We start from the raw sequence: 27,273 nt of genomic DNA on the forward strand, positions 1-27,273 counted from the left end.
ATTTTTTCAGTGCATAATATTTACAAATTATGGAAGAAAAGCATATGCTGTATGAATACATGAATACTTTTTCCAAATTAAAATTCTACATGGATCTTTTAAGGATCTCCAGCAGTTTTCTATCGGGCTTTGCTTTTTTTTAAAAGTTAATTTATTTATTCTTGGGCTGGGGATGTGGCTCAAGCGGTAGCACATTCGCCTGGCATGCCTGCGGCCCGGGTTCGATCCTCAGTACCACATACAAACAAAGATGTTGTGTCCGCTGAAAACTAAAAAATAAAAATATTAAAATTCTCTCTAAAAAAATATTTATTCTAATTTCTTACATGTAACAGCAGAATGCATTTCAATTCATACTACACATATACAGCACAATTTTTCATGTCTCTGGTTGTACACGAAGTAGAGTCACACCACTCATGTCTTCATACATGTACTTGGGGTAATGATGTCTATCTCATTCCATCGTTTTTCTTACCCCCTCTCTTCCCCTCCCCTCTACCCTATCTAAAGTTCCTCCATTCCTCTCATGCCTCCCGCCATCCCTATTATGGACCAGCATACTGATAACAGAGAAAACATTCGGTATTTGGTTTTTTGGGATTGGCTTACTTCACTTAGCATAATATTCTCCAACTCCACCCAATTACCTGCAAATGCCATGATTTTATTCTCTTCTAATGCTGAGCAATATCCAACTGTGTAAATATACCATAGTTTCTTTACCCATTTATCTATTGAAGGGCATCTAGGTTGGTTCCACAATTCAGCCATTGTGAATTGTATTGCTATAAAGATTGATGTAGCTGTTTTTAAGTCGTTTGGGTATAAACTGAGGAGAATAGTTGGATCAAATGGTGGTTACATTTCAAGTTTTCCAAGGAATCTTCATACCACTTTCCATATTGGTTGCACCAATTTGCAGTCCCACCAGCAATATATGAGTGTCTTTCCCCCCACAACCTTGCCAACCTTACTGTTGTTTATATTAATAGCTGCCATTCTGACTGGAGTGAGTAGTTTTGATTTGAATTTCTCTAATTACTAGAGATATTGAATATTTTTAATGTATTTGTTGATTGATTGTATATCATCTTCTGAAGTGTCTGTTCAGTTCCTTGGCCCATTTATTGATTTGGTTTGTTTGTTTTGGTGTTTAGCTTTTTGAGTTCTTTATATACCCTAGAGATTAGTCCTTTATCTGATGTGCATGTGGTAAAAATTTGCTCCCATTCTGTAGGCTCTCTATTCACCTCACTGATTGTTTCTTGCTTAGATGATGATTTTTAGTTTGAATCCACCCCATTTGGATTCTTGATTTTTTTTCTTGCACAATAGGAGTCTTATTAAGGAAGGTGGGGCCTACTTTTTCTTCTATTAGGCACAGGGTCCCTTGTTTAGTTCCTAGGTCCTTGATCCAATTTGAGTTGTTTTTTGTATGGTGATAGGGGCTCAACTTCATTTTGTTGCATATGGATTTCCAGTTTTCCCAGCACCATTTGTTGAAGAAGATATTCTTTCTCTAATATATTTTTGGCGCTTTTGTCTAATATGACTGTATTTATGTGAGTTTGTTTCCGTGTCCTCTATTCTACACCATTGGTCTACAAGTCTATTTTGGTGCCAATACCACACCGTTTTGCTACTGTTGCTCTGTAGTAGAGTTTAAGGTTTGGTATAGTGATGCCACCTGCTTCACTCTTCTTGCTTTAGCTATTCTGGGTCTCTTTATTTTTCCAATGAATTTCATGACTACTTTTACTATGAGGAATGTCATTGGGGTGTTAATTGCAATTGCATTAAATCTATATAGTGCTTTTGGTAGTATGGCTATTTTGACAATATGAATTCTGCCTATCCAAGAACAAGGGAGATATTTCCATCTTCTAAGGTCTCCTTTAATTTCTTCCTTTAGCATTCTGTAATTTTTATTGTAGAGATCTTTCACCTCTTTCAATGATTCCCAAGGTTTTGGTTTCTTGGTTTTGTTTTGAGGCTATTGTAAATGGGGTAGATTTCCTAGTTTCTCTTTCAGACGATTTGTCACTGATGTACAGAAATGCCTTTGACTTATGGGTGTTGATTTTATATCTTGCTGAATTCATTATTAGTTCTATAAGTTGTCTGGTGGAATTTTCTGGATCTTCTAAGTATAGCATATAATCAGTATACAGTGATAATTTGAATTCTTTTCCTATCCGTATCTTTAGTTTCTTTTGTCTAATTGATTGGCTAGAGTTTCAAGAACTATGTTAAATAGTGGTGGTGAAAGAGGGCATCCCTGTCTTGTTCCATTTTTTTTTTTTTTAGAGGGAATGCTTTCAATTTTTCTTCATTTAGAATGATGTTGGCCTGGATCTTAGAATAACAGTTTTACAATGTTGAAATATGTTTCTGTGATTCCTCGTTTTTCTAGTGTTTTGAATGAAGGAGTCCTGTATCTTGTCAAATGCTTTTTCTGCATCTGAGATGATCATGTGATTCTTATCTTTAAGTCTATTAATGTGATGAATTACATTTGCTGATTTTCATATCGAACCAACCTTGCATCCCTAGGATGAACCCTACTTGATTGTGGTGCACTATCCTTTTGATGTTTTTGTATTTGCCAGAATTTTATTGAAAAAATTTGTATCTATGTTCATTAGAGTTATTGGTCTGAATATTTCTTTCTTTGATATTATCTTTGTCTGGTTTTAGAACCAGGGTGATAATGACTTCACAGAATGAGTTTGGAAGTGTTCCCTCTTTTTCTATTTCATGAAATAATTTGAGGAGTATTAGTTCTTCTTTGAAGGTCTTGTAGAACTCAGTTGTGTATCCATCTGGTCCTAGGCTTTTAGTGGTTGGTAGGCTTCTATTTCATTGCTTGAATTGACATGGTTTTTTTGGTATATATCATCCTGATTCAGTCTGAGCAAATCATGAGACTAGAAATTTGTCGATATTTTTTCTATTTTACTGGAGTACAAATTTTCAAAATATTTTCTAATTATATTCTATATTTCTGTAGTGTCCATCATGATATTTCCTTTTTCATCACAGATGTTAGTAATTTGAGTTTTCTCTGTCTTTCTCCTGTTATCATGGCTAAGATTTATCAATTTTATTTATTTCTCCAAAGAACCAACTTTTTGTTTTGTCAATTTTTTCAATTGTTTCTTTTGTCTCAATTTCATTGATTTTAGCTGATTTTAATTTTCTATCTTCTACTGCTTTTGGTGTCGATTTGTTTTCTTTCTAGGGCTTGGAGATGCAACATTAGATCATTTGTTTACTGTTTCTTCTTTTAAGGAATGAACTCCAAGGGGTTGGGGATGTGGCTCAAGCGATAGCGCGCTCGCCTGCCATGCGTGCGGCCTGGGTTTGATCCTCAACACCACATATAAAGATGTGTCCGCCGAAAACTAAGAAAAATAAATATTAAAATTCTCTAAAAAAAATAAAAATAAAAAAAAGGAATGAACTCCATGAAATGAACTTTCCTCTTAGTACTGCCTTCATAGTGTATCAGGGATTTCAATGTTGTATCAGTGTTCTCATTTACCTCTAAGAATTTCTTTAATCACCTCTTTGATGTCTTTTGCAACCATTGTTCATTCAATAGCATATTATTTAGTCTACAGGTGTTGAAATAGCGTCTATTTTTAATTTAATCATTGATTTCTAAATTTCATTCCATTATGATCTGATAGAATTCAGGGTATCTAATTTTTTTGTATTTGCTAAGTTGCTTTATGACATAATATATGGTCTATTTTAGAGAAGGATCCATGTGCTGAAAGTGATTTCAGTCATTGATGGATAAAAAATTCTATCTATGTAAGTTATTGATTGTATTATTGAATTCTATAATTTCTTTGTTTAGCTTTTGTTCAGAAGATCTATCTAGCAGTGAAAGAGGTGTGTTAAAATCACTCAAAATTATTGTGTTGTGGTCTACTTGACTCTTGAACTTGAAATGAGTTTGAGGACTGTAGATGCTACATGGTTTGGGGCATATATAATTGTTGTATCTTACTGATGTATGGTTCCCTTAAACAGTATGAAATATCCTTCTTTATCCCCTGTGATTAACTTTGGCTTGAAGTCTACTCTATTTGATATGAGGACCGAAACCTTGCTTATATCTGCAGTCCATGTGACTAGTATGTTTTTTTTTTCCCCCAACCTTTCACCTTCAGTCTGTGGATGTCTTTTCCTATGAGATGAACCTCTTAAAGACAGCATATTGTTAGGTTTTTTTTTTTAAACCCAATCTGCCAGTATAGCTTTTTGATTGGTCATCGTAGGCCATTAACATTCAGGGTTGTGCTCTATGTGTAATATGAAATGAATTGCCTTCTGCATGTGTAACAAATTAGAATAAATAATTTTTAAAAAACATTCAGGGTTATTATTGAGACATGATTTGTATTCCTAGTCATATTTACTTTTGGTATTTAACTTGGTTTCTACTTTGATTAGTATATCCTTTAGTGTAACACTTCCCTTTGCTGATTTTCATTGTTGTTTCCTCCTCATGGAATATTTTGCTGAAGACACTTTCTAGTCATAAATTCTTTTATCATGGAAGGTTTTTATTTTATCATCAAATCTAAAGCTTAATTTTGCTGGATATGATTCTTGGTTGGCATCCATTTTCTTTCAGAGCTTGGTATATTGTTCCAAGATCTTCCAGCTTTCAGGGTCTGAGTTGAAAAATCTGCAGAGATCCTAATTGGTTTTCCCCTATATGCAATCTGATTCCTTCTTCTTGTGGCTTCTAAAATTCTCTTCTTACTCTGTATGCTGGACATTTTCAATATAATGTGCCTTGGTGTGGATCTCTTTTGTGATTTTGTGTATTTGGTGTCCTATAAGCCTCTTGTATTTGATTTTCTAATTTATTCTTCATGCTTGGAAAATTTTCTGATATTTAATTGAAGAGATTATTCATTCCTTTGGTTTGGAATTCTATGCCTTCCTCTATCCCAGTAATTTTTTTTTTTGAGAGAGAAAATTTTAATATTTATTTTCTTAGTTATCGGCAGACACAACATCATTGTTTGTAGGTGGTACTGAGGATCAAACCCGGTCCGCACGCATGCTAGGCAAGCGCACCACCGCTTGAGCCACATCCCCAGCCCTATCCCAGTAATTCTTAAATTTGGTCTTTTTATGTTATCCCATAATCCTTCAATATTCTGCTTTTGGTTTCTTACCATCTTCACTGTGTGGCAACATTCTTTTCAAGATTATATATTTTGTCTTCATTGTATGAGGTCCTGTCTTCCAAGTGATCTAATGTATTGGTGATGCTTTTGATTTGGCTTATTATTTCTTTCATTTCAAGGATTTTTTTTCCCAGAACTTCTATCTCTTTATTGAAGCAATCTTTTGCTTTCTGTATTTGCTTATGTAGCTCTTTATCAAAATGATCTTTTGCAGCCTGTATTTGCTCTTATATCATCCTTTAAGTCACAGAACATTTTAATTTTGTGTATCCTGAACTCCTTTTCTTTCATTTCTTCTTTTGTGCTGGCCATGGATTCTAATAATGTAATACACTTGGTTTGTTGAGGGCACTTTCTTCCCTTGTTTTTTCATGTTGTTTGTGTCTTCCCTTCTAGCACTGAGGATCAGAGGAATTATCATTTTTTATTCTATAGCCTTACAGTGCCCCTGCAGGGGACCAATACCTCTCCTTTAAGAAGGAGAACAATGTAGACAGATCCCAATACAAACAATATACAACCTTAATATCTGCTATTAAGACATTTACAGTTGGTCACAATATACAGAAATGGTAAGTTCAATTATTATCTACAATATAAACGGTAGGTTTGCAAAAGGGACTACAGTTTCTGATGGTGAACAAAGAACCAGGGGTGAGGTGTAGGATGACATGTTGAGGGGTTAGGAGGTGAGGATATACAGTTTTTAGATTTTAGAAAGCGTGAAACAGGAATCTAAAGAAACTGGTTAGTAGCAGAAAAGATAATTATTTGGGGGAGAAAAGTAAGTGTAGACAGTAGAGTATAAAAAAAAATATTAAGTAAAAATAGGAGATAAAAGAATATACCACACCACTGTAATATACTATTCAGACATCTCATTCCTTAGTAGTCTAATTTGTGAAAAATAGTTGGTTTCACAAATGTTGGGGATGTAAGGACAAGAGGATGAAGTGTGTGTGTGTGTGTGTGGGGGGGTCTCCAGGAAGATACAAGGATTATTTTTGTTAGAGATCAGTATCTTTCCAGCTTCCCTTTTCATCCAATAGGTGGGGTTGTTGGGATCTCCACCCTCAGGATGGTGAAGAGTATTGGGGTGGGAGGGTTGGTCTTGGAGATGTGGCTCCTAGAGGTGGGGTATAGTATTTGCCAGTCCCAATGGGAGACTGCAACCCAAGGATCTCCTTTGGGGCCCACACATGTGATGTGGGCCCCTAGTCTTTCTTCTTATATCGCCTGTATACTCGCAAATTCTGGTCTCTTATTTAGTCTTTAAACTGTCTCTCACCCCCTCTCTCTCTACTTCCCAATCAGAAACCTTCCTCTCCACAGGTATTGTGGGCTGCACTCTGGGGGCTGAGGTCTGAAGGCTATGTACCTGGGGCAGAGAGCTGTTTTACACTGGGCAGTTCAGGACCTGGTTTTCCAAGCTACCTACTGGCCATGTAGCCACAGGCACTGATTGTGCCGGGTTAGAAGCTGCAGGGGAGAAGGGGGAGTTGGAGGACTTCAGGTACCTTGATATTGTTTCTAAGTCCCAGCTGGTATTCCAAGTCAGGGGTTGCCCCAAATAAATATGGCGACTAAGGTGTCCCAAGATGGAGGCGGGTGCTTTCAGCAATGGAGTGTCAGGTGGGGTAGAGCCACGCGGTGGCATTGAGTGGTATGTTCAGAGATACAGCTCTGTGGCATGCAGTATTGTGGCTAGCAGCTGTCACCAGATCCAGTGCAGTGGCCCCAGGTACAGGCTACCACATGTTGGGGACTGTGGCAGTGGTTGCAGTGCCCCAAGATGGAGGTGACTGTAGGACTCCCATACAGGAGTGGCAGCCTGAGTTCCTATGCGTGTGGGTGGCCAGGAGACCTATGTAGGTGCTAATGCCAGTGGTCCTATATTTGAATTGTAGTGAAACAGATCTGAATCAGTAACAGAAACAGTTCATACACTCAGCATTTGAAACAGATGAAGTAAAAAAGATGCAGGGTTGGGCTGTGGCTCAGTGGTAGAGTGCTTGCCCAGCATGTGTGAAGCACTGGGTTCAATCCTCAGCACAGCATATAACTAAATAAAGGTCCACTGACAACTAAATAATATTTATATTTAAAAAGATGGGGGACTGGGGTTATGGCTTGGCGGTATAGCACTTGCCTAGCATGGGTGAGGCACTGGGTTTGATCCTCAGCACCGCATGAAAATAAATAAATAAAGGTATTGTGTCCACCTACAACTAAAAAAGTAAAAAAAAAAATAAAAAAAAAAGACGGGGGCTGGGGATATAGCTCAGTTGGTAGAGTGCTTGCCTCGAATGCACAAGGCCCTGGGTTCAATCCCTAGTACCACCAAAACAAAACAAAAAAAGGGCTGCAATTAGTTATTACCTAAAATAAAAACTTTTAAAAGAGTGCCAAACATTTATTAATTCCTTTTTTTTTTTTGGTACCAGGGATTGAATCTAGAGGTGTTCAACCACTGAGCCATATCCCCAGCCCTTTTAATTCTCTTTTATTTTGAGACTGTCTTACTAAGTTGCCAAGGCTGGCCTTGAACTTGAGATTCTTCTGCCTTGGCCTCCTGAGCCGCTGGGATTACAGGCATGCACCATTACCCAGCTACTAATTCCTTTCTTAAGTAAACTTAAAAAACAGAGGGTTAAATCTGCAAGGAAGAAGTTCTGAGTGTATCCCTCAAAGTTTTAAATTCTCAAATTTTTAGTGAAAATGCACTTAACTTCCTTCCTATGTCAGAATTCTGTCCACCTGCCTACACCACACCAGGTTATATGAACAAACAGCATCTCCACTTCCAATCTGTCTCTTGCCTGATCTATACCAGTTTCCAACTCTCCTGAACCTCCTTTTAGCCTCATTATACACTGATCCACACTCCCCAGCAAGAGAGCTGAAACCCTGATGCCTCTCCCTCTAATAAGACCCTCTGGTGCTGAGACCACCCTGACCCCTCACCTACATCATCCAGCAAGATCCTTCAGGGCTGAGATAACCCTAATCCCTTGTTCCCAAGATCAAGGCTGTCAAGCCACTTGTACTGAGTCATGAATGGTGGTGCCCTGTGGCCCCACACTACCTCTCACAGCTCTCAGATAAGCTCATGGCTCCACCACAAGGTCTCTAATTTGGCGGACGCCCTGAAAAGGACTGTCCTCATACCCACCTCCTTAGGAGCCACTTTTGAATCTCACCTCAGCCTGAACAATTTCCATGGGACACCTCTGCATTCCTATCTAGGTCAGATCTCAGCATTCCCTGCATGTTAAAACTATAATGGCCAGAATTTGACTTGTGTGTTACCATACCTTCCATGGGGCAGCAGCATGTGTAACTGTGGTCCACCGTGCCCAATACTGTGCCCAATGCTGGGCACAACCCCTGTGTCCCAGGCACAGGAGACTGGAATGAACAGAGGAATGTTAAGAGTTTCAAAAGACCTATCTTTTCTGTGATACTTTTTGTTTGTGGAAGGCCAGAGATCCTGTAGATTTATAGCAGTGACCAGAGAGGTATCCAGAAGTTCAAGGCATACCCCAGGATGTCCACAGCATACATCTCAGGGGACTGTAGGCACCCTCTTCACAGCTTCTGATGAACATAAATTCAAAAGAATGCTAGGGCCAGGTACATTTTAGAAGGCTTTGAGTAGGAAAAAAAAAAAAAAAAAAAAAAACGAAACCAATACTTCTTTTCACTCTTACCCACCACCAACAGGCCACAGACTTCTGCAATCCCCAGAAGCATGGAATTTTTCCTCACAGAAAGCAAGCCATCCCGCAGCAGCAGACAACAGCAGTCCTCTACTCTAATTCAGCTCCAAAACTCCTCCCCGGAGGCAGTACCCTCAGGTTGAGGGTTCAGTCTTGGAAGTTGGCCCCCACTGCAGGCAAGGACCAAAGCAGGCCTCCTGCAGTACTGGCAGGCCTCACACACAGGAGAATAAGTGCATCCCCACAGCCCCTCCTCAGGCTGTTTGCCAAAACAGCTCACAGAACTCAGGGGAACACCCACACTTTCAAGAACACAAAGAGCCAAAAGATATCCTCAGGGTGCGGCCTGGAAGAGGCCCGAATGCAGGACCTTCCATTCAGTGGAGCTGGGGTAATCAGTTCTTGGTGGTCTTCCAGTAAGCCTCCACGAGCTCCCCTGTCCAGAGCTCCTGGAAGCCTGTTCTTTGGGGTTTTCTTAAATTTATTTCTTTTTGATACTGAAGATCAAACCCAGGCCCTCATGCATACTAGACAAGTGCTCTACCACTGAGCCCTTGATTTTAACAGACACATAAAAACATAGAATTGTACATATTAATGGGGTGCCACTTTATGTTTTGATACATGTGTACATTGTACCTTTAAATGAGGTCAAGGGGCTGGGATTTGTGGCTCAGCAGTAGAGCGCTCGCCTAGCATGAGCGGGACCCGGGTTTGATCTCAGCACCACATAAAAATAAAGGCATTGGGCTGTGTCCATCTACACCTAAAAAATATTTGAAGAAAAGAGTATATTTTAATCTCATTTATTTGAGGTTAAAATATACTCTTTTCTTCAAACAAAAAATTGTTAAATGCCTTCTAGCTTCTGAAAGCACAGGACTTTACTGTTTTAGTCACCCTACTGTGTAACTGCAGACTAGAGTGGGAGTTTTGTTTTGTTTTGATTTTCAGTACTGGGGATGGAACCCAGGGGTGCTTAACCCACTGAGAGACATCCCCCCAGCAATTTTTTAGAAACAGGGTATCACTAATTTGCTTAAGGCCATGCTAGGTTGCTAAGGCTAGCTTTGAACTCGTGATCCTCCTGCCTCAGCCTCCCAAGCCACTGTTATCACAGGGGCATGCCACTGTGCCTGGTACTGGAATTGTATGGAAACTTCATGACATAGGCACGACTGAAGCATGGACAGCACGTGAATGCAGCTGGCACAAGGGAGATCTACAGCTGGAGGGCCAGATGGGAGACCCGGATGGCCTATGGGCTTTCATCTCCAGCATTCCTCGTGGCAGGTCCGGGCAGGACCCTGTTGTGCCAAGATGCAGGAGGAACACAACTTAAAGGGGAAAGGTTTACTCTGGCTAACAGTTTCAGCCCAAGGTCACCTGGCTGTTGCTTCTGAGCCTGTGGGGAAGCAGAACATCATGGTGGGCCAGAGAGGGAAAGCAAAGCTGCTCACCACATGTCAGCCAGGCCACAGGGACAAAAGATGCCTCAGGGACACCTTTCCCCACTCACCAGGCCCACCTCCTAAAGGCTCCACCACCTCCCAACAATGCACCACCTGGGGACCCAGCCTCAGCACACACACAGGTCTTTGGAGGCATATTCCAGATCCAAAACACAGCACCTGCTACCAGACAAGGCAGGTCACAGAATTAAGACCACAGTTTCCATGGCCTGCCTTATAAAGAGAAAAGAGTAGGTGGAAAGTGGGAGAGACTGCAGAGAAATTCTGCTTTCTTGAGGCTGCTTCTGGGGCCTGACGTGCACCAGGATAATCACTTAGCCAACAAGGGCGATAAGAGTCATGAACCAGGGAACTGTGACAGAAACCAAAAAAACACCTGTTCCAGCCACTAACAGAAATGATGTAGAAAAGTCATTAGAAATGGCACCCACATGAAGCAGGTCAGCCACATGTTCCCAGTGAGCACCTGGATTTCCAGAGAAAAGCCCTGAAGACCAGAAACACATCTTGCATTTTGATTCTGGGTGTGGTTCTGTTTCTTTTCTGGGCCCATGGCCAAGGCTGCCCTGCCTATGGGATGCCTACAAAGTCCAGTGCCCACACACTGGTGTGATCATGTTTCTGGTCTTTCATGGATGTTCAATAGCTGTGTGGGAATGGCACCAGTCTGTAAGCTCTGCCCTACTTTTCTGTTCAGCAGCACAAGATGTGTGAAGTACTCGTTCAGCTACTAACTGCTATGCAAGTCCACTGAATGATCTGTTGTTTGACTTACACTGTTCTCAACGGTGCTACAATGAAGATTCCTGCCTCTCCTGTGTGTGCATGCCCATCTCTGGTGAATGGGATCACACACTCATTCTGTGCCTCCCGATTAGTCACGTGGAGTAATTCCCCGAGTTTGCCTAAAGACTACCACAGGAAGATGGGAGAAAAATTGCCAAGTGCTGAAAAGCACTAGCTAGTTCCAATTGGATCAGAGTAATGTGGGTAGCAGATAAGGCAATGCTTGGTAGCCATGCAGGCACAGGTTATGAATTCACATCCTTTGTTGCTATTATACCTCGGGTACCTGCGTTTGTTTCTTTTTCTGAATCACGGGGGACGGTATGTGCCTGTAGTCCCTGCTACTTAGGAGGCTGAGGCAGGAGGATAACCTGAGCCCTGGAGTTTGAGATCAGTTTGGGCAGCAAAGCAGGACCCTTTCTCAATAAAGTAAAATAAAATTTAAAAAAAAATCTACCTTGTAGGTGACTGTAGAGTTTGTGAAAATTGAGAAGAACCCAGCTCAGGTCAAGGTAAACAGTAGATTCATAAAAGACAAAATCATGGAATGCAAAACCAAGTCCTTATACATTTGACTATGCTGCAGTCACAAAGCACCAGTGGAGACAGTTATTAAAATCAAGCTTGAGCAGACATATTACAACTCTGTAACTGCTATGCACTGAATTTTCATGTGCCTGTTGTCCATTCACAGGTCGATGTCAAAGGGTGGACCTGGTCTAATGAGCCTGGCATTCTTATGAGAAGGAGCTCACCTGCTTTCTCTGTGGACCAGGGAAATAGATGACCCTTTTAGATACTTGTTTTTCAAGAGGCTAGACTTCTTTCTTAGGAATTCATACTTGCACCTTCCAGAGTAAACCTGTTTTGCACTTGCATGCCTTTTTCCTGGTTTGTTGAAGATGGATTTTTACTAGTATAATTTCTCATCATGATGTGCTTGTTCCTGCAAAGAGAGAAAGGCACCAGTGCACACAGCAGATTCCACCAGAGCCCCGCTTTCCTGCTGTCACAAATGCTTGCTGCATCACTGACAGATACATACAACCAAGAGGAGACCTTGGATCAAGAAAAGGCTGAGACACCCAAATGCTATTTCTAAAAACCACAATGCAGGGACATCAAACTCTTTCTAGCTGAAGGCTGCCATCTGCAAGCAGGAAGAGAGACCTGAAACTACTTGGCTTGGAACACTGACCTGCATTTTTCCAGATTCCAGAACTGTGAGAAATAAACCTGCCATTTAAGTACCGTTTGCAGTGTTTTGTTATGGCAGTCCAAGCAGAGTAATACAACACGCAACACATTTACAACAGGTGCACAATAGGCTCACAGATATGGGATGTAAACTTTTTGCTTATCTTTTTCTCATAATGGCTAATAAGGCTGTTATTGATGAGATGCAACTCACATACCACACAATTCACCCAATTACACAACTACATGATCTTACAGAGTTGTGCAACCACAATTTTAGAACATGTTCATCATCTAAAAGAGAAACCCAGCACCCATTTGCTCCTTCCCCTCACTCATTCCTCCCAGTTCCAAGCAACCACCAACTCCCTGCTGCCCACATGGATCTGCCTCTTCTGTACCTTTTGCAGGCTGGGTGACAGGTAGCCTCTCTCACCTGAAATTTTCAAGGTTCATCATGTTGTGGCATGTTAACAGTACCTCATTTCTTTCCTTTTTCTGGTACTTTTCCTTTTTTTTTTAATTATTTTTTTTTAGTTTTAGGTAGACACAATATCTTTATTTAATTTTTATATGGTGCTGAGAATCGAACCCAGTGCCCCACGGATGTTAGGTGAGCACTCTACCACTGAGCCACAACTCCAGCCCTACTTTTCCTTTTTTTCCTGTATCAATGAGCCACATCTCCAGCCCTTAAGATAGGGTCTTGCTAAGATGCCCAGGATGGCCTTGAACTTGTGATTCTCCTGACTCACCCCCCCCCCATCTCTGGGATTATAGATGTGTGCCACTGTGCTTGGCATTTCTTTCTTTTCTTTTTTTTTTTTTTTACAAACACAGAACACTGCCCTGTGCGGATAACAGCACATTCTGTTCATTCACCCACTGACTGACAGGTACAGGGGCTTCCCTGTTCTGGCCATCAAGAATAATGGTACTGAGCACAGGCTTCTGTGGAGCATGTGTTCAACTCTCTTGGGTACACACACCTGGGAATGATATGTTGGGCTGATTATGGGGCATTCACATTCAACTTTTTCAAGACCAGCCTGCCTATTTTCCAGAGTGGCTACATCATCTTATCCTGTCAGCAGTTCATGAGGACTCATCAACACTTGTCAGCCCGACTTTCTAACCTTGCATCCCAGTGGGCAGGGAGTGGTGGACCATGGCTAACTACAGCCTCTTCACAAGCAGTGATGATGAGTGATGAGCACTGCTGCATGTTGTCTGGCCATTTGTTCTCCTTCTTTGGAGAAATGCCAGGAGGGTGATATTCAATGTTTATTATATGCCAGATACTTGAGATTATATAGATTTTTTATTAATCCCTCATAACAATGCAAAATGGTTTTAAACTCCCTATTTTACAAATGGGAAAACTGACACCAGAGAGATTAAATTACAGATTTGCATTTGAAAAAAAAACATTTTTGCAGTGCCAGGAATTGAATCCAGGGCTTCATACATGCTAGACAAGTGCTCCATTACTAAGCTGCATCCCCAGGCCCACATTTGAATTTTAAATCCAATTAAGAAGCATTCTTACCTATATATGTAGATAAGAAATCTGTTTCACTCTTTCAGGTATTCCATGTGTTTTAACTACGGCAGTGAGCACTTCACTCACTCCCCCACATACCAACCAAGCACTCAGCACTTTAAGTGTGTAGAAAGCAACCTGCTCAAGGACACCTGGCCAACAGAGCCTCTCTAGATGTGCCCCCAGCTTTCACTAGAGTGAATGTGCACTGAGAGGTGACAGGGACTTCCAGCCATGGGAGCCTGGGAGTGCAATAAGGAGACTGTTCTCTGGATAGACCAGGAGCCACAGGAACAGGATGTGTGCGAGCACATCAAACCCAACCTCAGGAAGAAAAAGAAACAGCTCAACTGCCCACAGCCAAAGGGCATTACACTGTTTTTATAACCAGAATACGATCAAGACTTTGGATTCTGTTATAGATTAATATCACCACAGAATTCACTCACAGAAGTCCTAACCCCTAGCATCTCAGATTGTGACTTACCTGGAATGTGGTCATTGCAGATATGAGATGAAGTCACAATGAATGGCACCCCTATGAGAAGGAGACTTGGAGACAGACATATACATGCACTTGTGAAGACAGGCAGAGCTCAAGTACAGCAACTCCCAGCCAAAGGACACAAGAACTGTGGGTGCCTCCACGTTCCCCTCACCCTCAGTGGAACCCATTCCACTTGCAACTTCACCTCAGACTTCTGGCCTCCAGAAGTGAACCCTGCTTTCTGGGGTAGAGGCCACTAGGTCTACCATATTTGGCCATGGCACCCCTGGTAAACTATTCAAGACTGCAGAATCCAATCCAAAACACCTTGACCCCTCTGCAAAGGTGAGGTAGCAATTAACTGAGACCACCAACACCAGTCAGCTACACAGGTTCTTAAGAACAAACAGTGGTGGGTGCTCCTTCAGGTGTTTATTTGCTTCAGCTAGTGAAGGTGTGTGACCCTTAGCCCTCCAGTTCTCAACAGACCAGGGCAAGTCCAGGGAAGGGCCCCATGGCACCATGCAGGCCCTGGCACGCGCCTCAGTATCTGTACTTGGTGGAGTAGTCCTTGGGGGACACCACCAGGCCCCGGCCCTTACGGGCACCACGGTATACAGTCTCAATTATGTCAACCATCTCCTGCTTGTCTTCCATGGCCCAGTTGATCTTGTTGTTGTTGCCTGTGCCCAAGTCAATCATGATGTGTTTGTTCCTGCAAAGAGAGAAAGGCACCAGTGCACACAGCAGATTCCACCAGAGCCCCGCCTTCCTGCTGTCACAAATGCTTGCTGCATCACTGACAGATACATACAACCAAGAGGAGACCCTGGATCAAGAAAAGGCTGAGACACCCAAATGCTATTTCTAAAAACCACAATGCAGGGCTGGGATTGTGGCTCAGCGGTAGAGCGCACGCCTAGCATGGGCGGGACCCGGGTCCGATCCTCAACACCATATAAAAATAAAGGCATTGTGTTGTGTCCATCTACACCTAAAAAATAAATATTAAAAAATAATGCAATTTAAAAAAATCAAATAAATAAATAAATAAATAACACAATGCAGGGACATCAAACTCTTTCTAGACTTTTCTATATGTCCTTTGGACAAATATCCTAAAGGGATAGTCAGAGGTTTGTATTAATTTTCCTGAAAAACAGTAAGTTTTTCATGTTGCTCTTAAAAGTCCTTGGCACAAATTCTACAAAAATCCTACCCATGACATTTTGCATCTCCAGGACCAGGGAAGTAGATAACCCTTTTAGATACTTGTTTTTCAAGAAGCTAGACTTCTATCTTAGGAATTCATACTTGCACTGTCCAGAGTAAAGCTGCTAACCCTCTTTTGCACTTGCATGCATTTTTCCTGGTTTGTTGAAGACAGATTTTTACTAGTACAATTTTTCACATTTATAGGATCATATGTCCAGTTCAACCCTGTTCAATAAGCTTGCTTCTCACGAGGCCTCTCATTTGGTCTCCCCTCAACCAAAGCAGCTACCACTCATCTGATGTCACTCTTTGTATCAAATATCTGCTTTCAGGGTGACATTCCAGGTCCACACGCTGGCCCAGAAACCCGGGATAGGGACCTCAGCTGTTCCTGTGCTCAGGTGCTAGCTAGGTTAGTCCTGTCCTGTGGTTCACCTCGGGCCCATGTGTGGCTGTGAGGGAGCAGGCTCATCTAGAGTGAGAGTCCCTTGCACATTTCCACAGCCTAGTTTGATACCTACATCTCTGTACATACTGTCCTCTGGCACTTCTACTCCCATTTGAACTACCTATCTATCCCTACGTCCCAGCTCAAGACCATGAAACCTGGAGGCACTCAACATACATATCCAGTGTATAGAGTGACTAAAGTACTCACATTACTTATCCTAGGTAATAGAACAACAGCAGCAAGTTTCATCTCCTTTTCTAAGTAGACCATCAGTCCTAAAAACCACAAATACACAAAGTGTGTCCCTGCCACCACCCAAAGCTGCCTTCCTTGCCCACCAGACCATCTCCAGCCCCAAATGGCCTCCCTGTCTCATCTGAAGAGAAGAGTCAGCTGCTCAAAGGCAGGAAAGAGATCCTCCTACATGGTGGGAATAACAGGGTCACAGTGTCCTACAGTTGTGAGATGCAGGATTTATGAGCTCTGAGCTAAGATATCTAGCAGAGGAAATTTCCAAGCAAAGACTTGACAGTGCAAGCCTGGTTTCTTCTTGCAACTTATAGTAAACTGAAAGGAAATCAACAAACAAACTGGTATAAACAGCTAACAAGAATAATAAAATGTCAAGCGCGATGGTGTACGCCTGTAATCCCAGGCTGAGGCAGGAAGATAGCAAGTTTAGAGTCAGCCTCAGTAATGTGGAGAGGTCCTGAGTAACACAGTGAGAACCTGTCTCAAAACAAAACATAAAAAAGGTCTGGGGTGGCCAGGGCCTGTAATCCCAGCAGCTCAGGAGGCTAAGGCAGGAGGATCGCAAGTTCAAACCAGTCTCAGCAATTTAGCAAGGTGCTAAGCAACTCAGTGAGACCCTGTCTCTAATAAAATACAAAATAGGGCTAGGGACGGGGCTCAGTGGTAAGTGCCAATGAGTTCAATCCCTGGTAACAACAACAACAACAAAAAACAACCTAGGGAAGTGGCCCGAGTGCTTAAGAACTCTGGGTTCAATCCCTGGTTAAAAAAAAAAAAAAAAAAGGAAAAGGAGGAGAAAAAGAAAGAAAAAGGAAGGAGTGGGAGAGAGGGGGAGGGGGGTAGGGGGTAGGGTGAGAAAGAGAAGAAGGGACAGGAAGAAGAGGAGGAAGAAGAAATTCTTAGCTTTTGCAAGCAACAAGATGCTGAATTCAACAATGACTGCTGACTGTGTGGAACAAAGAAAAGGAAGAGCACATATGGTCTCTTGCTGAGAACCAGAAAAGATCACAGGTCAGTGCACCCAGGCCCAGGTGATGAGGGTATGCCTCACAGGTCTTCTCAGCCCATGGGAGGCATCTGGAAGCCTGGGCATCGCCATCAGAGCTTACAACGTGTCATATGGGGGAAGGTATCCCCCTCGACCTGAAACTGTGAGAGGCAGAGAGAAGTGTTGGAGGAGGTAATGGCCCCAATGCAGTGGCAAGATGCAGGATGGCAAACTACCCACCCACAAACCTCAACTGCAAAAAGGTACTTGGGCAGAAACAGTCCCAAAATGTGGAACATGGGGTCAGGAGGGCCAGCCCAGGGCCTCGCTGTCCAGCCCTGGAGGGAAGCCTCCCAGTTTTCTGCATTTCCCTAGGCCTAGTCCTTTGTTGTGGTGTAGCCTCACTTGTCTCAGCTTCACAAGTAAAGAAGAGGGTCCCCTGCAAAGCCTTATGTGCACCCAACATAGGTGATGTGGAAAATGTGATTCTGTCCTGAGATGGGGTCCTCAGTAACCCTGGTGAGGAATATTCTGCTTAAGGGAGAGATGCAAGGCAAGCACTTTACCACTGAGTTATATCCCCAGGCCATTGGGGATGCAAATCCTTGTAAACAGAGAGCAGACTGCAGGAGGCAAACTCCTAAAATGCTTCCCATAATTCTGTGAATACAAAAAGGCTTTATAGTGCTGGGGTTGTGGCTCAGTGGTATAGCATTTGACTAGAACATTAAGGCACTGGGTTTGACCCTCAACACTAATAATAATAATAATAATAATTTTTTAAAAAGTTTAAAAAGAGGATGGGGGGCCTTCAAGCCAGGCAAGGTGGCGCAAACCTGTAATCCCAGCAACTTGAGAGGCTGAGGCAGAAGGATCAGGAGTTCAAAGTCAGCCTCAACAATTTAGCAACGCCCTAAGCAACTTAGTGTGACCTTGTCTCTAAATAAAATACAAAAAACAGTTGGGAATGTGGCTCAGCAGTTAAGCACCCCCGGGTTCAATCCCCAGTATCCAAAAAAAAAAAAAAAAAAAGCTTCATTTCTGTGACTCTGTTACACTGAAAAGGAAATTTTACAGATTACGGTCCCTAATTAGTTGCTTTAAAATAAGAAGGTTACCCCAGGGCTGGGGATGTGGCTCAAGCGGTAGCGCGCTCGCCTGGCATGCGTGCGGCCCGGGTTCGATCCTCAGCACCACATACCAACAAAGATGTTGTGTCCGCCGAGAACTAAAAAATAAATATTAAAAATTCTCTATCTCTCTCACTCTCTCTTTAAAAAAAAAAAAAAAAAAGAAGGTTACCCTGGATTGTCTGGGTGATCTAACTAGAACTGGAAGTGAGAGGGTATGCAAAGGACTCCACACACCCAACACTGCCATGGAGGTACAGGGCTCTGAGCAGAATAGCCCAGATGACAGCAGCAAGGAAACAGGCCTCAGCCCCACTGTGAGACCTGCATCTGGTAACAACTCCTGCAAGCCAAGATGGACTCTCCCTAGGCCCTCCCCAAGCACCAAGGCCATGGTTCTGGTCTGTGAGACCCTCAGTAGAGAACTCAGTTGGCCCTGCCAGACATTGCACCTCCACAACTGTAAGCTCACAAACGGGTGCAAATGTACAGCACTATCATGCAGAACATAAACTAAAGCAGCCCCATGTAATCCCAGAGGTTAGGAATCGCATGTTCTGGAATACAGCCAACACTGACACTGCTTTTACCAACTTCTGTGGTAACTACCATAGAAATTTTGTCACCAATAGTATGAAATGGTGATTTCTTTCCAAATTAAATATCCACAACATAATTTTTGAGCTGAGAAGATAAACTTGTATTTGTGAGAGAGTAATGACATTCAGAGTTTGCTCTTACAACAGAACATTAAATATTAAAGTCACTGACATCACGCTTAACAAGTGAGTTATTTTAAAATACTTTTCATCCACAGATTGCATGTAAAGGCATCTAAAATGTCAATGAGGGTGTCTTCCATTTCATTCCACTTCACCCAAATTTCTGGGCAAAGTTACTTCAAAGGGTAACTGGTCACTGGGTAATGCTAAAATGGAAACTGTCACTTTGAAAACCATTCAGAGTCACTGATCAGCTTGTGTTATAACCTGCATTATGAAATGGCTCATTATTAACACACTCCTTCTAGGCTATAGAATCTGGTCCAAACCAACAATATGTCATGTAAATAACAACTTACCTGAAGAAAAACATGACAGTACATGGATCGTATAATTCATACATTTTGTTGAAGTCAGGTACTTCTGTAATATCCACGAGATAAATAACTGCAAAATTTTTTACCTAAAAAATAAAGAGATTAAAAATAACAGATTGATTTGACTTTCATTCCATAAAAATCACATTAAAAAAATCAAAAGCTAGAATTTATGTAAACTGGACAATTTTTTTCAAACCACTTATCCAAAATTTCCCCCACAGTGCCAACACTTAAGAAAACACCATGACACTGCCAGCATCCTGACCAGCTGGCTACTCCAAACTGCACTGTGACCTCGGCTGGCCAGGAGCTAGCCAAACTTGACTCAAGCAGCTAACTGCCAAAGCCCTGCAGAAAACAGCCCAGACGCATCACGGCACACAAACTTGGTGTAACCCCAGGGGGCCTTCCACAAGTACTCATGACAGCAACACTGCTGAGCAAGCCCATGCAGCCCCAGCTGCTCAGGCTTGAACCCTGGCAAATATGAAGAGCTAGGACCCCAGCTGACAATGTACAACTTTCTAGTAATTTTTTCTTTAATTACAAGCTCATCAGAAGTTTAGGGAAATTTTTTTTTTTTTTAGTTGTAGATGGACACAATACTTTTATTTTATTTATTTATTTTTATGTGGTGCTGAGAATCAAACCCAATGCCTTATACATGCAAAGCAAGCGCTCTACAAATAAGCTGCAACCCCAGCCCCACAGAAAAATTTTTAAGACTAAAAACACCTCCAATCCCACACTCAGAGAAAAACATTAGTATTTCTGAGAGATTCTGTCCCACCTTTTTTCCTGGCTATATTTGTAAAGTTTATTTATACTGTTTTAACAAAATGAGGTCGTATTTTGTATACTGCTCTAATATAAGCATTCTTATGCAAATTACCTACTTTCCAAAAACATAGTTCTCATCCCTGCATGCTATTCCACCAAGCAGCTATGCCATTATTTTACCAGTCTTCTCTTGTTTTCCACAAACACCTGTCATTCACCTGGGTATACTTTTGGCCTTAAGAACAAAGGCTAAAATACAATCTCAGGAACAGAGCATCTTGACATGTTAAAGGCTCCTTATAAACTGCCTCAATGCCCTCTAGGAAGCATAACCAACTTACCTGTAACATTACTGCTTGAACTGCAACTGCCCCAAAAGACAGGATGTCCTAACTCCCAAAACTGAGAATGTGACTTATTTGGAAAGAGGATCACTGAAGAAGAAATCAGGGTAAGAGGAGGTCACCCTGCAGGAGGAGAGCCCAGTAGATAGATGCAGTGGCCCACACCTGTAATCCTAGTGACTCTGGAAGCTGCGGCAAGAGATTGCATATTCAAGGCCAAAAAAGGCTGGAGTATAGCTCAGTGGTAAATCACATGAGTTCAACCCTCAGTTGCGGGGCGGGGAGGGAAGAAAAACATGGGAACACAGAGCCTCATGTGATGGGGTCCGTAAACCAAGGGAATCAGAGGGCTGGTAACCACCAGAGCCCAGAAGAGACCAAATGATTCCCTTTGAGGATCCAGAGAGCACAGCCCTGCCCACACCTTGACCGTGGACTCCTGGTCTCCAGAACTGTGAGAGAATTTCTATCATTTCGAGTCCTCTAGGTTGTGGTTTCTCACAGCAGCTACAGGAAACCAGTATGTACAATATGCCTTTCCATAAAAGCAACTCTAAAATCCTGACCATCACCTACAGATGATGACATGATCCCTGGGATCTGCTCTAAGTATCACAGCATGGCAAACAAGGTTTAGAAAACACAAGACTTGGGGCTGTGGCTGTGGCTCAGCGGTAGCACACATGCCTGACATGTGTGAGGTTCTGGGTACTATCTTCAGCACCACATATAAACAAATAAATAAAATAAAGATCTATCAACAATTTAAAAAAAAATTTTAAAAAACTAAGCTGTCTTAAAAAAAAAAAAAAGAAAACACAAGACTGGCAAATGCTGACACTTGTAGTGGTTGAGGGAGAAAAACCTCACTCACGACTGCATGCTTCACTTTTGGAATATTACCAAACAAAGCAACAAACCAGCCAAACACAAAACAAAACAAACCCCACTAAGGAAATTTAAACCGTCTCTGGAAAGACAGTGCTGACCTGTGGTGAGACCTCCACCTGTCTGCCTTCCAGCTGTGGTGCAGAGATTATTATGGAACTCTGGCATGAGGGGCACCTGGTGTGCCTCACTGCCCACACGTCACTTTGCAAAATCCTTCATGTGAGGCTTTCACACAGTGATAATGCACATCCTCCTCTTGGTCAGGCAACTCATGAACACACACTTCTCCAAGACTGGTTTCCCACACCACCTGCAGAGGGAATGTAAATGTCAGGTCCCTAGGACCAGCTTTATTTTCAAAGTAAACTGGTTAAGTTGTATTCTGGCTTTAAATAAAACCAAACAAACTCTCATCACAGGAGCCAAGACATGGAATGGTTGCAGGCATTGGGAAGGGGAGCCAAGCTGCACTTCCACCCCTGAAGGCTCGCTCAGGAGCAGACACAGTGAATACCAACCACACAACCCTGAAACCCAGGGAAGCCACATGTTCAAGACACAGCATGCACCTCCTGTGCTCTAGCTTATATCCATGTATCTCCCCCTGTTCATTCCAATAGACTATCATGTCCAGCTCTGGTACTGCAAGGACCCAACTGAACTTGTGGCACACTGAAGTCTGGCTCAGGGACACCCAGAATACACCCTGCACAAAGCACTCTTCACTCATAAATTCTAAGTCTATACCTCTAAATAAAGGCCTTGCTGATGTTTCTCATATAATGAAATCAAGACTCAGAAAGGTCATGACTTTGAGCCACATGGAAAGTGACCCGTGTCTGTCCAAAGCCCATGCTCTAGATGAGATCTCCGAGTTTTGAAGGAAGAGTCCTGCCCAAAGCAGGCAAAGGCTGAAGGAGGGTGGGAATCCGTCAAGCAAAGAGAACACCAGAATAAGAGAAAGAGGAGACAGCAGCCAAGTTCCAGACTCAGCACCTGGGATGAGGAAGTAGAACACAAGAAGGTGCAGCAGTGGTGCAGAAGGACCAGACAAGGGACCTACCTTCAGGAGGCTGGGGGGGCATCTAAGCAATCAGATTTGCACATACCAAGCTAGAGAAAGTTGAGGAATGTCCCTATAGGTGGTAACTACATTTCCCCAGGGGCAGCTGTAATCAGGACAAAACTCTTCAGAAAACAGAGGTAGTTGCTTTGTTCCCATGAGTCCTCACCTGGCCGAGCACTAACTTCCACTGGACCCACCACCTCTGTGATCCTTAATGGGATGATTAAGACAGGTTCTGAACATCATCCTTTAAAAGTTCATAGATGTATCTGCCTTGGAGACACATTAGACTGCACTATTGTATGTCAAGGATATCACTGAAGAGATTTGAAATTCTATCTGCCTGGGCTCTTGAACACATGAAAAGGTCCCATCTATTCCTACTCATCAAGGAATTTAGAGAACAGTGAATCCAAAGCACTGTGTGACAAACCATATTCCCACAAAATGCTAGAACAGTTCACAAGTACATGGAATACCCTCTTTGGCAGCTACACAGGAAACTCTAATACACTGTCCTATACTTATTAAGCTCCATGCATCTGTAAGACACACACATTTAAGTGTATCTGTTTTCAGACTAACTTTCTCCATTAAGTGTTCAGCATGAGGTGGGGGTGGGTGCTGCAGGAGCAGCCAGTCCACAACACAGTCTGAACTTGTGGAAATTGTACCCACTTTTAGGCAGCTGAAACAGTCAAACAGGGCTTTTGACAAAATGAGGAAGAGGCCCCACAATCTGCCGATGCTACAGAGGGAGATTTTTAGAATTATACTGTTCTTTATATCCAAACCTTAAGTTTCAAAAACTGCTGTTGAACATTGTCAAACGACTTTACTAAGAAAATAAATCATTTAATACTTTTTTTTTTTTTTTTGGTACCAGGGATTGAACCCAGGGGCGCTTAACCACTGAGCTTCATCCGCAGCCCTTTTTTGTATTTTATTTAGAGATGCGGTCTCACTGAGTTGCTTAGGACCTAAGCTGCTAAGGCTGGCTTTGAACTGGGATTGACCTCAGGGGCACTCAACCACTGAGCCACATCCCCAGCCCTGTTTTGTATTTTATTTAGAGACAAGGTCTCACTGAGTTGCTTAGCACCTCGCTATTGCTGAGCTAGCTTTGAACTCGTGATCCTCCTGCTTCAGCCTCCCGATCCGCTGGGATTACAGGAGTGTGCCACCATGCCCGGCTGTTAACATTCCTTTTTTTTTTTTTTTTGGTGCTGGGTATTGAACCCAGGGCTTTGTGCATGCAAGGCAAGCATTCTACCAACTGAGCTATATCCCCAGCCCAATAGTCTTTTAATACATTTTAAATTTGCATTTTTAGTAACTAAAACACAATATTTTTAAAAAAAAGCTTATTAAAGCCGGCACAGGGTGAATCTGCTCCCTCCTAAGAGCTTCCTGCTGAGCTCCACCTGGTTCTGCAGAGCCAAAGGCCCTCCCATCCCCAGTTATCCCCGTGGATCAGGGTTGGCATAGCCACCCCTGAAAGGTGAACAGCAAAAGATTCCAGAAGCTCTGCCCAAGTTATTTCAGAGTCAACAAAGCAATGACATGCTTTTTTGACTATTCTCTGAAGTGAAGCAGCATCTGCCCTTATCCATAGAGGCTTTCGCAATGCAGAAATGATCCCCTATAGGACCCTGGCTGGCAGGACCCCAACACATTCCCCATGCACCTCCAGTCCTCACTATCTTGGTGTCTGATAAGAAGTAGCTGGGAAATTGTTGATAATCAAAGTTCCCCTCTGACCCTGACCTGAAGGGTTCCTGAAAGTGAGACCCACAGTCAAGTCATGCCACAATTCCCTCAGAAGTTTCTTTAAAAACCGCCCCAGGGGCTGGGGATGTGGCTCAAGTGGTAGCATGCTCGCCTGGCATGCGTGCGGCCCGGGTTCGATCCTCAGCACCACATACAAACAAAGATGTTGTGTCCCCTGAGAACTAAGAAAAAATAAATAAATATTAAAATTCTCTCTCTCTCTCTCTCTCTCTCTCTGTCCCCCTCTCTCTCACTCTCTCTTAAAAAACAAAAAAACAAACAAACAAAAAAAAACGCCCCAGATGGGCTAGGGATGTGGCTCAAGCGATAGCGCACTCGCCTGGCATGCGTGTGGCCTGGGTTCGATCCTCAGCACCATATACAAACAAAGATGTTATGTCCGGCGAAAACAAAAAAATAAATATTAAAAAAAAAAACACCCCAGATCAACAGCATCCAAATCTCTGATGTGCACTTCTGAAGCACTGCAAGAGACATGTGTTTTGACTGAAATGTAGAAACAGTTCCCAACATTGCTTCTCCTAAATAGGATAGCAAAAATTAACCAAAGGGAAGATCAGTGTTTCCTTTCCTACCAAAAAAACACATCTTATATCTACTCCCATTTACTCAAAGGAATTACTTTAACCCAAATTACATTAACTATTATGAGAGCAAAAAACAGCTTTAGTGTTCCTGTAATTTTTACTCTTCATTATAATAATCTCAAATTATTTGTGGATCATCAGAATGTTAGATATTTCACTATCACTTTACTATCTTTATCTTCTACCCTATTGTTACAATTACAAAAACCCCAAATAAAATTCTTCCTAAAGCTATCAAAAGAAATTTACAGGAAAGGAATAAGACCTTTGGCCATACACGAATGCCCTACAAATGCACTTTTTCTGTCAGCAAACAAGTGCTGCAGACCACCCAGTGTATGAATGTGAAAAAAAATCAGGAAAACTCTAACCACACATGCTTCTGTTTCCTCTTAGTGAATTCTGTGCTTGAATAATTCCAGCTACAAATGAAATGATTTCATAAGAAGAAAGTAAGGATTAAAGCAAAAACCAACCAAAAGAAAAAATTATAAGCTGGGTGCTCTAGCACTCACCTGTAATCCCAGCAGCTGAGACAGGAGGATTTCAAGTTCAAAGCCAGCCTCAGCCAAAGCAAGGCGCTAAGCAACTCAGGCAGACCCTGACTCTAATAAAATACAAAAAGGGCTGGGGTTGTGGCTTAGTGGTCGAGTGCCCCTGAGTTCAAGCCCCAGAACAAAAAAAAAAAAAAAAAAAAAAGAAAAAAGAAAGAAAGAAAAAAGAAAATTATAGGATTTACCAAGGTGCAAACCCAAAGTTCTTTTTTTTTTTTTTTTTTGGTTGTACCTTTATTTATTTATTTATTTATTTATTTATTTATTTATTTAAAGAGAGGGAATTTTTTAATATTTATTTTTTAGTTTTCAGCGGACACAACATCTTTGTTTGTATGTGGTGCTGAGGCTGGAACCCGGCCAGCGCCCTACCGCTTGAGCCACATCCCCAGCCCTATTTATTTATTTTTAAGTGGTGCTGAAGATTGAACCCAGTGCCTCACACATGCGAGGCAAGGGCTCTGCGGCTGAGCCTCGATCCCAGGCCCTACAAGTTCTCTTTATAAACACAACCCAAGGACTGAACACCCACGGGGCTGGGGCTGCGGCTCAGTGGTAGAATAGAACGCTGGCCTAGCATGTGTGAGGCACTGGGTTCGAGTCTTAGCACCTCAAATAAATAAATGAATTTTAAAAAAGGTTCTTCAACATCTAAAAAGCATCCAACAGAGGCTGAGGTTGTGGCTCAGCGGTAGAGCGCTCGCCTAGCACGTCCAAGGCCCTGGGTTGGAGCCTCAGCATCACTAAAAACAAGTAAATAAAATAAAAGTATTGTGTCCAACTACACCTAAAAATTTTTTAAAGCATCCAACAAAGCCCGCAAACGTTTTTGTTCACTGAACCATAAATTTAAAAAAAAATGCTATCTATAAGAATCATGAACTTGTTTAGGGAGCAGTCTTCGTGAACCTCTTAAAAACTACGGGCGCTTCTGACAGAAACAGAGGCCATCTTCACAATGCAGGGAGCCACGCTCACTTCGCCGAGGCGCGCCGCCGCTACACGGGTCCCCGTGTGCTCGGGGCGAGAAGGGCCAGCACCGGTTCGCTACGGGCGAACGCGGCGGGGCGAGGAGCCTCGGCTGCCGGAGCAGGCAGGGCCGTTACCTTCTCCGCTATGCTGTACAGAACCTCGTCCATCTTCATGCAGGTGGGGTCCCAGTCGTGCCCGAAACGAATGACCACTACGCGGTCCTCCTCCGAGAGGATGGCCTGGTCCACCTGCCAGCCGTTGTGCAGGTGAGGGAGCATGTACGACATGCTGGCGTGGCCGGACTGTGCGGCAGGGCGCCGCGCGAGCTGTCTGCAGGCGACAAAGGAGCAGAAGTCGCGCGACTGCGGGACCCCCGCCCAGGCCTCTAGTCCATCCCGCGGGACCTCGGCGCCCCCCGCGGCCCGCCCCATGGGCCCCTAGCCCAGGCCCCCGTCCACCCCGTGGGACCTCGACCCACCACGTGGGACCCCGACCCACCACGTGGGAGCCCCGCTCAGGCCCCCGGCCCATCCGGGCCCCACCTTGCCCTCGGTCTCCGGGTCTCGTCCGGCCCGCACCTCCCGGCCGCACCAGCGCCTCCCGCGCAGGGGCACTTCCGGAATCACGCTCTGACGCATACGCAGGTGCCGGCGTACGTGGCGTCAGCCGCCCCCACGTGCCCTTGGTCGCGCCTGCGCGATGCAGGTTACAGGGGTGAAGGTCGTCTGGG

The 27,273-nt window shown here is 43.0% G+C and overlaps 1 protein-coding gene across 6 annotated transcripts; it reads right to left on the reverse strand.

Annotated features, from left to right (window-relative positions):
* Positions 1–115: 115 nt before the first annotated feature.
* TXNL4A (thioredoxin like 4A) lies at positions 116–27,241 on the reverse strand. 6 transcript variants are annotated; one of them, XR_014018307.1, is made up of 6 exons: positions 27,086–27,241; positions 26,678–26,873; positions 19,538–19,641; positions 11,949–12,139; positions 6,595–6,695; positions 116–269 (listed from the first exon to the last, which is right to left on the reverse strand). XR_014018307.1 is itself a non-coding variant. In XM_081263141.1 (4 exons), the coding sequence occupies exons 2-4, from the start codon at positions 26,828–26,830 to the stop codon at positions 152–154; spliced, it is 375 nt and encodes a 124-aa protein (XP_081119267.1). In that variant the 5' UTR covers positions 26,831–26,873; positions 27,086–27,241; the 3' UTR covers positions 116–151. The 6 variants fall into 6 exon arrangements, 4 of the variants coding, with proteins under 4 accessions (XP_081119267.1, XP_081119265.1, XP_081119266.1 ...); XR_014018306.1 differs by lacking the exon at positions 6,595–6,695; XM_081263141.1 differs by lacking the exons at positions 6,595–6,695; positions 11,949–12,139.
* Positions 27,242–27,273: the final 32 nt, after the last annotated feature.

This window comes from Spermophilus citellus (genome assembly GCF_964194105.1).
Source record: "Spermophilus citellus genome assembly, chromosome: 12".
NCBI lineage: Eukaryota > Metazoa > Chordata > Mammalia > Rodentia > Sciuridae > Spermophilus > Spermophilus citellus.